Source organism: Chenopodium quinoa, unplaced genomic scaffold (genome assembly GCF_001683475.1).
Source record: "Chenopodium quinoa cultivar QQ74 unplaced genomic scaffold, ASM168347v1, whole genome shotgun sequence".
NCBI lineage: Eukaryota > Viridiplantae > Streptophyta > Magnoliopsida > Caryophyllales > Amaranthaceae > Chenopodium > Chenopodium quinoa.
In genome coordinates this window covers 6,773,183-6,786,712 of record NW_018744304.1, presented here as the reverse complement: position 1 = coordinate 6,786,712, position 13,530 = coordinate 6,773,183, and the positions used below count along the sequence as shown (strand labels likewise).

At 36.7% G+C, this 13,530-nt stretch overlaps 1 protein-coding gene across 1 annotated transcript; it reads right to left on the bottom strand.

The window, feature by feature from the left end:
• Positions 1-9,830: 9,830 nt before the first annotated feature.
• On the bottom strand, positions 9,831-12,815 carry LOC110695765 (12S seed storage globulin 1-like). Its single transcript, XM_021872999.1, has 3 exons — positions 12,196-12,815; positions 10,763-11,483; positions 9,831-10,333 (listed from the first exon to the last, which is right to left on the bottom strand). The coding sequence occupies exons 1-3, from the start codon at positions 12,398-12,400 to the stop codon at positions 10,180-10,182; spliced, it is 1,080 nt and encodes a 359-aa protein (XP_021728691.1). The 5' UTR covers positions 12,401-12,815; the 3' UTR covers positions 9,831-10,179.
• Between the last annotated feature and the right edge of the window lie 715 nt (positions 12,816-13,530).

Here is a 13,530-nt window from a genome sequence, read left to right as displayed (position 1 = left end):
TATGTTGGGGATTTACTTTAGTAATTGATAAGCATTACATCGCTTTATAAAATTAAGTACTTCCTCCGTTCTATTAATATTGCAACAAGGATGAAATTACGCATCTCAATCACATTTATATGCTAAATATCTATAATTGTGTAAGAGTAAAATTTGATATTGTGAAAGTATTATTTTATGAGACGAATCCAACAAGATCTCACATGACTATATTTTGTTTAAACGTATAAATTATATTATATAGTCAAATAAGAGTGATGAATAATGCAAAAAGTCCATTGTTGCAATATTAATAGAACCGAGGAAGTAATATTTTAGAAGATTTCAATAATAATTCAATGTATATAATTAGTATTGCTTAAAGAAATTGTGGGAATTAATGTGGATTGCATATTCATCAAATGTTATTAATTATGTAAATAGCGTATTTTATTCCTAATGTACATATACGCTTATTTAGTCCAAATTATACTTTAATTTTTAATGATGTAAGGAAAATGAGTTATGACCCTAATCACCAAATTATACTTTAATTTTTAATGACGTAAGGAAAATGAGTTATGACCCTAATCATCAGGCCTCAACACTAACAATTTTTTGGGCGATTATCTACAAATTATATGATTTGAAAGTGAGAGAAAAGGGTAAAAAATCTGCATATCACTCCCAAAGTGACATTAGGGCATGTTCACATTTACTTAATTTCACTTCACTTTAGTTCACTTCAATTCACCAGACCTTGAGGATACAAGATTTAACTCTTTACCATCTTAGCTAATAATAATTCATGTCATCTATACAAATAAATATAACTGTAAACAACACGCACCAATTAAAAAGAAAACGAGATAAGCTTAAGAGGAATAAAATCAACAATTCTCAAACAATAGAGTATTAAAAATTGCTTTCTATACTCTTTGTTAATTAGTAACATTATGTTTAACATTTTTGCATAACATACATAATGGATGATAAATTGATAATATATTTCATAAATAAACAATTTAATCAAATTGGTAACTCGGTGCAACGCCCGGACCGCACACTAGTTATATTAAAAACTTCTAAATTAAAAAGTATTCTAGTGATTGGAAAAATAAAAAAAAAATTAACAAGAAGTTCTAATTATAAGGAAAAATAATAGATAGTGAAAGATATATTGGTTGACAATAAATAAGGTAGTTGTACTCTAGTTCAATCCGTCACACAAGGGAAAATTTTGCATATCTACCCTATTAAGGTTAGTGAACCTTTAATTAATTAATTTAGTTATGTATTTTTATTTATTTATATATTTATTTATTTATTATTATTATTATTATTATTATTATTATTATTATTATTAGACGCTTAGGTTAGTGAACCTTTCTATAAAAATACAAATGCTTATAATTTTCCTACCGTATCAAATAGGCACCTTCATTTAGAAAAATGAATCTTATATCTCTCTCCTCTCATGGTCCCCGCCCAAACTTACTACTAACTTTTTTTTTTTATATATATATCTTTTCTCTCACATTATTACTTTTCAATAAACTATTAACCCAACTATCTTTCTTTTACAATTTTTTAATACTCCAACTACCCCACTTACCTCTTATTTTATTTAAGTCAATTAAATTGTCTAAAATTATGTGCCGGTCAAACTGTAACACTTAAATAAACACGGAGGAAGTGTGAATTTATGACTACAAACGAGTGCTTGTTGTGCTCATAGAAGTAATGGTTTTGTTAGAATTATTTATCATGTCTGTCATTGTTTGATATCCGGAAGAATTAACACTTTTATTGGTAAAGATTTATAATGGAATCCTAATTTTCAATTTTAGAAATTAAGTGGCAATAATGAGACGATAATTTTTTCACGACTATTAATCACTCGTATTAAATTTCTATCTAACTACTACAAAAGAAAAATTAAAAAAAAAAATCTCTCTATTTAACCGAGTCATTTCAACCAAAAACATCTTTTAGATAAACATGTTTTAGGGTTCGTACTTTGAATAGACCAACGGTAGTATTATGTGGAAGCTCTCAATTTAGAGCACTAATTTAAAAGGTTTGATTTCCAACTTCCTCAAATTGATGAGGTAGGGTGGCTTTGAGGTGAAGTACAACTTTATCACGAATCACGCGTGTGTTCCATATAAATTAATTCAACATGTGCTATATTAGCTTCGAAAGGCATTAGATTAATTATAACATAAATGTGAATTACAGTATTTTGCACATATATGCCTCATAAACTAGCATAAATAGTTGATAATATCTTGACCAAAGCCAAATTTTGGTCTAAAATAGGAAGTCAAAATATGAACAAGGCGCCAAGGTAAGTAACCAACTATCTACTCAATGTGTCATTTTGTGAAAGGTTCTAGGTCAAACTTTGTGGAACGACCGACTAATTCTTTCAACTCAAATATTCAAGTCTTGTTGTCAAAAAAAATAATTAAAAAAAAAGTCATCTTTTCTTCCTTCGTGCAAGTTGATATTAGTGTGCTTCGGTAATGCTATATATTATTAGGTCTATTACGTACTAATTTAGAATACTATCTTCCGTTCCGTCCACATATTAATTCAAAATATTAATACTACCTTCGTTAACGGTTATTTGCAACAAAAGGATCATGCGGGGACTCCTAAGCAAAATTTTTAAAGTATGATTATTGAAAAATAAGGCACTTGATTAAGTACTAATCCTACTTGAAAAAAAAACAAAACAAAAACAAATTAAACAAAAACCTATAACCACCGACACCTGGAACCACTAAACCCAAAACCACCGACAACCACCGGAACAACCAAACCCAGCGACACTATGAACCCAAAACCACCAGCGACATCCGACCACGAACCCAGCAAAAACCACCGAAACCCGACCACAAACCCAATAAACCACCCACGAACCCAACCAAAACCAAGAAAACCACCACCGAACCTAGCCAAAAACCAGCAAATTCACCCAAAACCGACGAAATGCCACCCACAAACCACCGAAATCCACCCAAGAATCACCGAAACCCACCCAAGAATCACCGAAATTCACCCACAAACCACCGAAATCCACCCAAAAATCACTGAAACCCACCCACAAACCACCGAAATCGACCCACAAACCACCAAAATCCACCCAAGAATCACCGAACCGTCACCCACAAACCACCGAAATCCACCCAAGAATCACCAAAACCCACCCTCGAACCACAAAAACCACCCACAAACAACAACTACCACCAGATCTACCAAACCTACCCACAAACCACCTACATCCACCCACAAACCACCAACATCCACCCACGAACTGAGATGAGTGATGATGATGGAGAAGAAGATGAGAGATAAGAGATGAAGGTCCGATCAGAAGGTCGGAGAAGATGAGAGATGATGATGAACTAGAGATGATGATGATGAAATGGAGATGAAGATGGAGGAGAGAGATGGTGGGGAGATGAAATTAAGATTAATCTGATTTTTTGGGGAAAAAAAGCTTAGATGATTAACTTAGATTAGGGTCATAATAATTTGTAATTATGTATGATAATATGGGTTAAAGAATTATACAAGACTTACTTAAAAAAGTGAAGTATGTATTAGCTATTCTAAAACAAAATATGCTGACATCATTAAGGGACACATGTCAAAATTCTTATTAAATTTTTTTCCGCCAAAACTATTTTTGACATCATGATTTGTTTTTCTCTATTTTTTAAAAAAGAATTCTTCCTAAGTTTATTTATTTATTTATTTTTAGTGAAAGTATATTTTTAAAAAAATTACTCCTTAACAAAGTATAGTACAATAGTTTTATCAATTTAACTATTTAATCTATTTCTACGAAATTTCATTAAGGCAATTTGAAATTAATGTGCTTTTCGCATTGCACGTTACACAATAATCCATTCATAAACACTACGAACAAGGAAAAAAAAAAGTTGTTTATAGTAAATAAATAATACTCCAGACATGTTTGACAATAGCTTTTGAGTAGCTTTTATTACTGCTTAATAAAATTTGAGTGTTTGGATCCAATATTATATCCGACTTTTCATTAGTCAGGATGGGACTTCAAGTCCCCGCTTTGTACCTTTATTGGTATTCTTTGGAGTCTCTGGTTATTTCGGAATAACAGGGTTTTCCGTTCGGATTCTTCACCTCCTCGACCAATCCTTTTGCAAGTTCTGGAAGTACTTCGATCACATACTCTCTTTATAAAGGGTGATCCTACTATTACACTTTTCCACACTCCTTGCTTAACTCCTACCTACACAACGCAGCCGGGCTTTTATGCAGCGCAATTGGGGGAATATGCTGCTACACCAAGGATGATTTCAATCCAAATAGGCGGTTCGTGGTTTGCAGATTCAAATATAGCAGGGATGGGTTGGTGCATGGATAATCAGGACGTGATGGATCAGAGGATTAGAGGCGGCAATAATTTTGGGTTATGTACTACGACGTTACACTCGGAGGCTTTAGCTTGTTTGTATGGCCTTCTGTTAGGGCCTATAATTAGTGTTTACATTGTATAGTTAACGAGCCTATTTCTTGCACCCTAATCACTTGTATAAATACTCTATTCTACACTCTAATGAAACTACGGAAAATCATTTCGTGACATGGTATCCGAGCCAATCAAATTCTAATCCCTAAATTTCTACATTCTAATCAATAAATTTCTGAAATTTTAATCTAAATTTCTACTCTAAATTGCTACTCTACATTGCTTATTTGCGTAATTGCTACTCTAATTGCTGAATTTCTGTATTTTTCTATCGGAATTTCGACTCTCAATTGCTAAATTTTTATTTTAATTCTTCTCTACGATTCGATCTATCAACAATGGTGAATAGTGGATTATCTTCTTCTTTCTTATCTGCTGAATTAAAGCGTCCTCCTAAGTCACTACTATATTGTACCCACTGCCATCGATCGGGACATGATTTTGACGGTTGTTTTCTGGTTCACGGCCTCCCTGATTGGTGGCTAGATAAGTATGGACACAAGAGGCGTTCCTCTCCGGCTGCTGCTAATGTTCCGGCGGGTGTTACTGTTCCGGCGGGTCCTGAACCATACTTTACTGCTGCTGCTGTTCCATCTACCGCTGCACCTCTACCACTTCTAATGTCAAAGTCTTCACCAGGACGCGGGGATAGCCTGCGGTCCTGTCCCGCGGCCGCTGCCTCAACCCAGCGGTTTTTGCCAGGCCGCGGGGGTATCCTGCGACTCTTCCCTGCGGTCGCTGCTGCCACTTCGACTCATGCTGCTATTCCTTCTTCTCATCAATCTGCCACCACTACTCCTATTCTAAGTGGGGTATTTGACAAGTCTGCTGTCCCTACTTCTTCCTCTAATCAATCTGCTACCACTACCCCAATTGTGGGTGGGGTATTTGATGTTCCTACCGATCATACCAACGGTGATTCTTTTTCTCTACCTTGGATAATTGACACGGGTGCCTCACATCATGTAACGGGTGACGAGTCTTCATTATTTGGTACTCAATCAGTTTTACCTTGCCCCGTTGGTCTTCCCGATGGTGCTCAAGCCTTTGCAACAAAAGAGGGTCGTGTTTTCTTGGCGGATGGAATTACTCTTGAGCATGTTCTCTTTGTTCCTAACTTAACTTGCAATTTGGTTTTGGTGTCTAAGTTGATTGATGATTCTAATTGCTATGTCCGATTCACTAATTCTCTTTGTGCTATACAGGATCAATCCTCGGGGAGCTTAATTGGAGGCGGTGAACGGATAGATGGACTATATTATTTCCGGCGTCTCCCAAAAGTATGTGCTCTCACAGGTCCGGACGTATCTACATTTGAGTTGTGGCATCGTCGTTTGGGGCATCCGTCGGAGAAAATTGTCAAATTGCTTCCTGCTATTTGAGGTAGTTCTGTTCCTAAGTGTTTACATAAAGCATGTAAAATTTGTCCTCTAGCAAAACAAACCCGAGCTCGTTTTCCTGATAGTGATAGTCGTGCTAGTCGTATTCTTGAAATGATACATTGTGATTTGTGGGGACCATATAACACGGCTTCTACTTGTGGTGCTCATTATTTCTTGACGATTGTTGATGATTTTTCACGTGGTGTTTGGGTTTATTTATTGAATGACAAAATCGAAGTTTATTCTTCTTTTTGCTCTTTCTTTTCTATGGTTAAGTGTCAATTTGATGTCAATGTTAAGTGTGTGCGGAGTGACAATGGCACAGAATTTAAACCCATGATCCCATATTTACTGAAAATGGCATTCTTTTCCAAACCTCTTGTGTTGGCACACCTCAACAAAATGGTCGGGTAGAGCGTAAACACCAACATATATTGAATGTGAGTCGTGCTTTGATGTTTCAAGATAATTTGCCAATTACTTTTTGGGGTGAGTGTGTCCTTGGGGCGGTTTATTTGATTAATCGTACTCCTTCTACTTTGCTAGCCAATAAAACCCCATATGAAATTCTCTTTGACAAAGAACCCGATTTTGATGCTTTGAGGGTATTTGGTTGTCTTTTTTTTGCTCATAACCAAAAAGCTAAGGGTGACAAATTTGCACCTAGGAGTAGGAAGTGTGTGTTTCTGGGTTATCCTCATGGCAAGAAAGGTTGGAAGTTGTATGATTTGGAAACCGGTGATATTTTTGTTTCCCGTGATGTTAAATTCCATGAGTATGAATTCCCGTTTGTGAAAGATGGTGATTTAGTTTCTTCTACTGTGGGTGCCAAGAGTGTGCCTAATGACTATGTTGGTGTTGATCACGATTTTCTTGATGATTTGGAATATGTATTAAAGGTTGGTGAAGGTTCTCTTGTGCCTGAAAACTCTTCACAACCCCGTGCTACTGCTTCTACCCCCCACGGGTCACATGAGGTTGTTGTCCATGACCACGGCAGTCCCGTGGTGTCCCCTGCCCCCACTGCTGCCTCCTCGGCCACTGGTACGGGCAGTCTTGATGTGGTTGTTCCGGACCCCTCTTCTACTTCTCCTATTGCGTTGGACCGTGCTCAACGTCCAAGGCAACCCCCGGGGTGGCACCGGGAATATGTTGCACACACTATATCTCTACCTAGTTCATCTATCTCGCAGTGTTCATCGCCTACTCCATGCTCCTCAGGTACTCCTTACCCCTTAGCACAATTTGTGGATTGTGATAAATTTTCTGTGCAACACCGTGTTTTTATTGCAGCTGTTGATACGGTAGTTGAGCCTCGTAATTTCAAGGAGGCAATGCAAGATGAGGGGTGGAAAACGACTATGCAAACGGAAATTGATGCATTAGAAAAAAATGGCACATGGGTAATGGAAACATTGCCTCCGGGTAAGAAAGCTCTTGAGTGTCGATGGGTTTATAAGGTCAAACTTAATTCAGATGGCACACTCGAGAGATTGAAGGCTCGTCTTGTTATCTTTGGTAATCATCAGGTTGAGGGTATTGATTACAATGAGACTTTTGCTCCTGTTGCTAAAATGGTCACTGTTCGTGCTTTTCTTGCTGTCGCTGCTGCAAAGAATTGAGAATTGCATCAGATGGATGTTCACAGTGCATTTCTTCATGGTGATCTTGATGAGGAGGTTTATATGAAGCTTCCCCCTGGGTTTCATGGCTCTCAACCTAGTATGGTGTGTTGTCTTCTGAAGTCGTTATATGGTCTTCGACAAGCACCTCGCTGTTGGTATTCTAAATTGGTCGCTTCTCTGAAAAGGTACGGATTTGTGCAATCGTACTCTGACTATTCTCTTTTTACTCTGCAATCTGGGTCTATACAACTTAGTGTTCTGGTGTATGTTGATGATTTCATAATTTATGGTAATGATTCTTCTGCGATTTCAACATTCAAGTCATACTTGAGTGATTGTTTTCATATGAAAGATCTGGGTGTTTTGAAGTATTTTCTTGGTGTTGAGGTTGCTCGTAGTCCGGAGGCATATTTTTATGTCAACGGAAATATACTCTTGAAATTATTGCAGAGTCTGGTTTGCTAGGTGCTCGTCCGGCAGGTACTCCTATTGAGCAGAATCATACTCTGGTGAAATCAGAGTCCTCTTTCTTTTCTGATCCAGAGCAGTATCGACGGCTTGTGGGTCGTCTGATTTATTTGTCTTTTACTAGGCCGAATTTGGCATACGCGGTGCATATTTTGTCTCAATTTATGCAACAACCGCGATAGGACCACTGGGAAGCGGCTCTTCGTACAGTGCGGTACTTGAAGGGGTGTCCGGGTCAGGGAATCCTTTTGAGTTCAAATTGTGATTTACATATTACAGGTTGGTGTGATTCAGATTGGGCAGGTTGTCCCTTGTCGCGCTGTTCTATCTCTGGCTGGTTGGTGTTTCTTGATGCTTCTCCTATATCTTGGAAGACTAAGAAACAGGACACTGTGGCCAAGTCTTCTTCAGAGGCCGAATTCCGCTCAATGTCTAAAACCACTGATGAGTTGAAATGGTTAAAGGCCCTTCTTCTGAGTTTGGGTGTCTCGCATCCCCGTGCTATGAGTTTGTTTTGTGATAATCAATCTGCTTTGTATATTGCGAAAAATCCGGTTTTCCATGAGCGTACCAAGCACATTGAGGTTGATTGTTATTATCTTCGTGATGCGATTCAGGATGGTATCATTAGTCCGTCTTATGTGAAGACAACGGACCAATTAGCGGATATTTTCACCAAGGCTTTGAGTAAAAGTCAATTCATGTATTTACTTGGCAAGTTGGGCATTTGTGATTTGCATGCTCCAACTTGAGGGGGGGTGTTAAGGCTTATAATTAGTGTTTATATTGTATAGTTAACGGGCCTATTTCTTGCGCCCTAATCACTTGTATAAATACTCTACTCTACACTCTAATGAAACTACGGAAAATCATTTCGTGACACCTTCGTTGAGCCTTAAGCGCCGATATTAAGTCAGTCACCATTTTTACCAATTCTTATAATCTAGTTACTCTCCTTAGAGGTATGGAACGAGGTGACATTAATCTACTTTGGATCATTCGCAAAATCAAGCTGCTCGGGGCTTCTTTCAGACACTGCGACGTTCATAAGGCGGGTTCATCGAGCTCACCAAATAGCGGCTGAAGCAGCGCAACTATCAATTTGCTTTTCGATATATATATATATATATGTAATTTGTTTAAACCTTTGTCAAAAATAAATAAATAAATAAATAAAATAAAATTTGAGTGTTTTACAAACTATTATTACATTTTTGTACAAGAAGCTAGAAGCTGTTGAGAAGTAGCCGAACCGGCCATTTCTCCTAACCTTTCACTTACTAGGGGATTTAGCTTGGGAAAGAAAATGTACCATACTACTCTGTAATGGAATAATGGATTTGGTTCCATAACCTGATAATTATGGTTCCAATTTCGTGGTGAAGGACCTCTAACTCTCTAATACCTCTACTGGCCCTCGTGTATTTTTTTTTTGAAAGCGGCCCTCATTTACTAAGCACACTATTAATTATTATTATTATTTAAAAATTAAAAAAAAAAAAAATATTACATGTAGCATATCACCATCACCTACCTTCAGCCCCAGTGCTAACTTCATCTCCCAACCTTTGCAATAGTTGTGACGCGCACACCCTTACTAGTTTCAATGACAGTTTTATAGGAACTTTTAAGTCTTTAAGCTTGCTCTCTGAGTATCTAAAAAAACGATAGTTGAACATTCCAAAATATACAATGGTTATTATCATGACATTCCCATAACAAATGCAGTGGTTCTTTACTGGACACACCCCGGACACGCATATGTATACAGCCCGGACAAGCAAGTATCAAGCTAAATTCAACCATTCATCCAAGCTTACCAAAGATGTTAAATTCACCTGACCATTCATATAGTTAGGAAGAAAATGGAACACCTTTAATTAGGAGATACTCCATAATCAAATTTATTATAACAAAATTTATTATCTCATGATTCATTCATAGCATCATGCGTCAGTTTGAAAGTTAGCGTTTAGTACTATTACATACTAGCCTCTTCTGATGGCAGCAAAAGCCATCCTCTATTACAAATTTCAAAATTTTCTTCGTAGAAGAAGTCATTACACTAATAGCACAAACAAAGGCTAAGACAGAATTGAAACATTAGTTGGTTCAGTAAGATGGTGCTAGACGAGACAGATCAAAGGTCATACTACTAAATCGGACAACTTGAAGCAATAAAGAAATCGGTGATTTGATCTGCTCAGTTAGGTGGGGGGAAAAAGATTGCATCCGAAGTCCTCTTTGATCTGAACTGATTCTCTATCTCTGGGCTCACGTTGAAGGCTGCCTGCAGTACTTCAGGGGATAGTGCTTTCCATGCTGAGGTCTTTCCAGCTAAGTGCGTGAATATTGGGCTGAAAACACCACAATACAAATCATTTAAGATAATCCAGTTGAAAAAAGCCTTTAAACAAAAGAATTGAATAGTTTGTCTTCAAATTTTATGCCAGCATCACTAAAAAGGAAGACGTGAGTTTGTTTATGGAAGTTCAGCTAAACAAATTAGGCAACCAGTATATACTAAGAACTAGTATGAGTTTCATCAGTAGCACTGAAATGTATTGTAGATGTGCTCAGTGGCTAGTAAGTCAAGTCATTTTTGTTCATGGTTATGGTGCTCGGTCAAGACGATAAGCAACATCTTGTTAGGGACCTAAATTATGGATTGTTCAGATAACAAGCATAACATAACGTGTCAGGAAATTAAGAGCACACCAGAAGATGCTGATCAGAGCACGATCTGAAAGATTTCAAGGGCAAGAAACATAAAGTGAAAGGCTTACTTGGGTGTAGTAATGATAGAGAACCACTCCATCCCCGAAGGATCAGCAATCTTGGAGACGACAAAGAACCTTGGAACTATAAACAACTGCCCTGCCTTCACAGTAGTTTCCAGCACCCTTCTTCCATCAATCCCCAAAACTTGAACTCGGCCACTTCCCCGAACAATGTAGGTGACCTGAAGGGCAGAGTCACAGGAAAAGCCAGGGGAGCACATTGCACTACCATCCAACCTCACGAGATCAGCCCCAAGTCCAACCTCTCCAACCAAGGGCAAATTCTTGGTGTTCAAAACCACTACTCTCCCACCATTCTTAATATCCACATCAAAAGGAGCTTCCTCACAGTTCAACACCATGCCCCTCCTATTCTCATTCTTAGGTTCAGGCATTTTGGCTGATCCATCAAGCTCCACGATCCCACTCCCGGGTTGATTTCCTACAAGGGAGTTCACTGTTTTTTCATCCAAGTCCCATGCTCGGCCTACAAACTCCGTACTAAATCCAGTGAATATGCCATTCGAGCCTGTCAAGAAAAAGTCTGTGAATCGGCCTGCTTTGTGGGCTTTCGAGGTGTCACCAAGAAACAAGATCACTAGTTCTGTATCTTCTTTGTTGTACAACCAGGATACTACGCCAAAGGGTAGGGCTATTGCATCTCCTTTCTTGATCGGAATCACTTTCTCTTCCTTTTCTGGAAGGACAATCCCACATACTCCGGTGCCTGATAAAAAAAATCACAGAACAATTTTGAGTTCTCAACACAAATCATTTCACTCCATGCACTAACATTATACCGTCAAACCTAGATAGATGCAACCAACATCGAAATCAAATCCCCTACATCGTTGATCAATGGAATACAAATCAATCTATAATAATGATAACACTTGATAAATGTTGTACACCCCCCATATCATATTCATCCAATGCTTGTCAAATGTCATACAATTGAGCAATTTTAAGTAAATTTGATCAAATTCATCCTACAGCAACTCAACGCAAAGCTTCTCATATTCTTAGGTAAATTCATTGAAAACAAAATCAAAACCAAATTTTGTGGGGTATATTGTTATAATAGAATCAACATTAATAATGGAATTCCAAGATTGCACTACCAAAATAAACGTAAAATTCAAACATAATCCAAACAAATTTACTCATATTCAATCCAACAAAACCAAGAAAATTATGAACAGAATCAAAATACCCAATTCCAAAACTACTTAACCAAATCAAATGACAACTATAACCTACAACAAAATCATGATAAAACCAAGATATTATCAAGCAACCATCAACAATCAATGAAATCATAGATATATCACATGATCATCAAAATTAACATCTGGGTATTCATAATCTTGCAATATTCACACAAAAACCAACAATAAAATCAATAAATAAAATAAAAAATCAAAGAAAATGAAGGGTACCCTGAAGAACATAGGCAACTCTGGAAGAATCAGAATAAGCAGGAAGAGAAAACCCAAATTTCTGAAGAACAAGTTTTGAAGCGCCAATGTTACCCTCGCGTAACATAGGAAGTTCTGAGTCACACCATGCATAGTATGTACCTCCTGTTCCACCATGAACTTTTGCTGCTAATTGGGGTGTAAGATCAATTTCCATTTTCTCCATTTTTTTTATTTTTTTATTTTTTATTTTAATTCTGAATTTGAGATGCAATGAAGAAGATTATAATGTTTGATTAAAGAAAGGTGAATTGATATTACAATTGAATGAAATGGTATGGTATAGCTGATTTTGGGGGATGGATTTTATTTATAGGTCGTTATTGTTATTAGTCTTATGACCATGAGAATTTGTAACAGAATGTGGTGGGAGTATAGGTGTAACGTAGCACACTAATGTTGTGATTTGTTAATCGATTACGGAGCGAAAATGCTTTATTTTTATTTTCTTTTTGGTGTAAAGAGAGTGAGAATAAGTTGAAAATTTTAAGGTACATAAGCCTGTACCTTGCTTGCTACAGACAAAAAGCGCGGAAAGAACAAGAAACTGTTTTATAAAGAACATACTGCTGCTTTTTAAAGAACATATAACACTTTTGTAAAGAACATCCAATTTTATGTTTTTTTATATACGTAAAGAACATTTGTAATATTAATAAAAAAACATGAAGATATTATGTAATAAATATTATTTATATATATCTATTATCTACCATAATTTTATGACAAAATGGATACGATCCTAGGTTGATTGATAAAGAAAAGAAATGCAAGATTCATATTTGAAAATATGAAGTCTAGAGCTCGTTATGTAAGTTAGCTAGAGAAATATAATTAATATTTAATGATATTATCACTTCTCATTCAAAAAAAAAATGAAAAATGTAATTATTGTTCTACATGTATTAATGTTCGTGAACGGCTTGTTATTGGATGGATCGAGTTGATAATGGGCAGGTTAAAAGAGGGTCACCTTTTATTAAGCTTAAGTGGATCAGGTCAATTGGTATTTTGGACAGGCCTAATTTAACCAACGAAAAATAAATGGAGGAAAGGGGGTGATAATTTGGACCCTTAGAAAAATATACAAATAATCCTAAAACACAAAGCATAATATAGGCCAAAAAAAAATTGTACAGGTCATAACAAAAAAGAAATGCAAGTCAAAACCAGGGCACGTTGCTCTTGGATCCCGATGCAGTGAATATGCAACAAGAACCTATGATAGTTGTTTGAACTTAGTAGCTAACTGATTCAAGACATATTCTAACATCTTGAACTTATTTTACGTAGTAA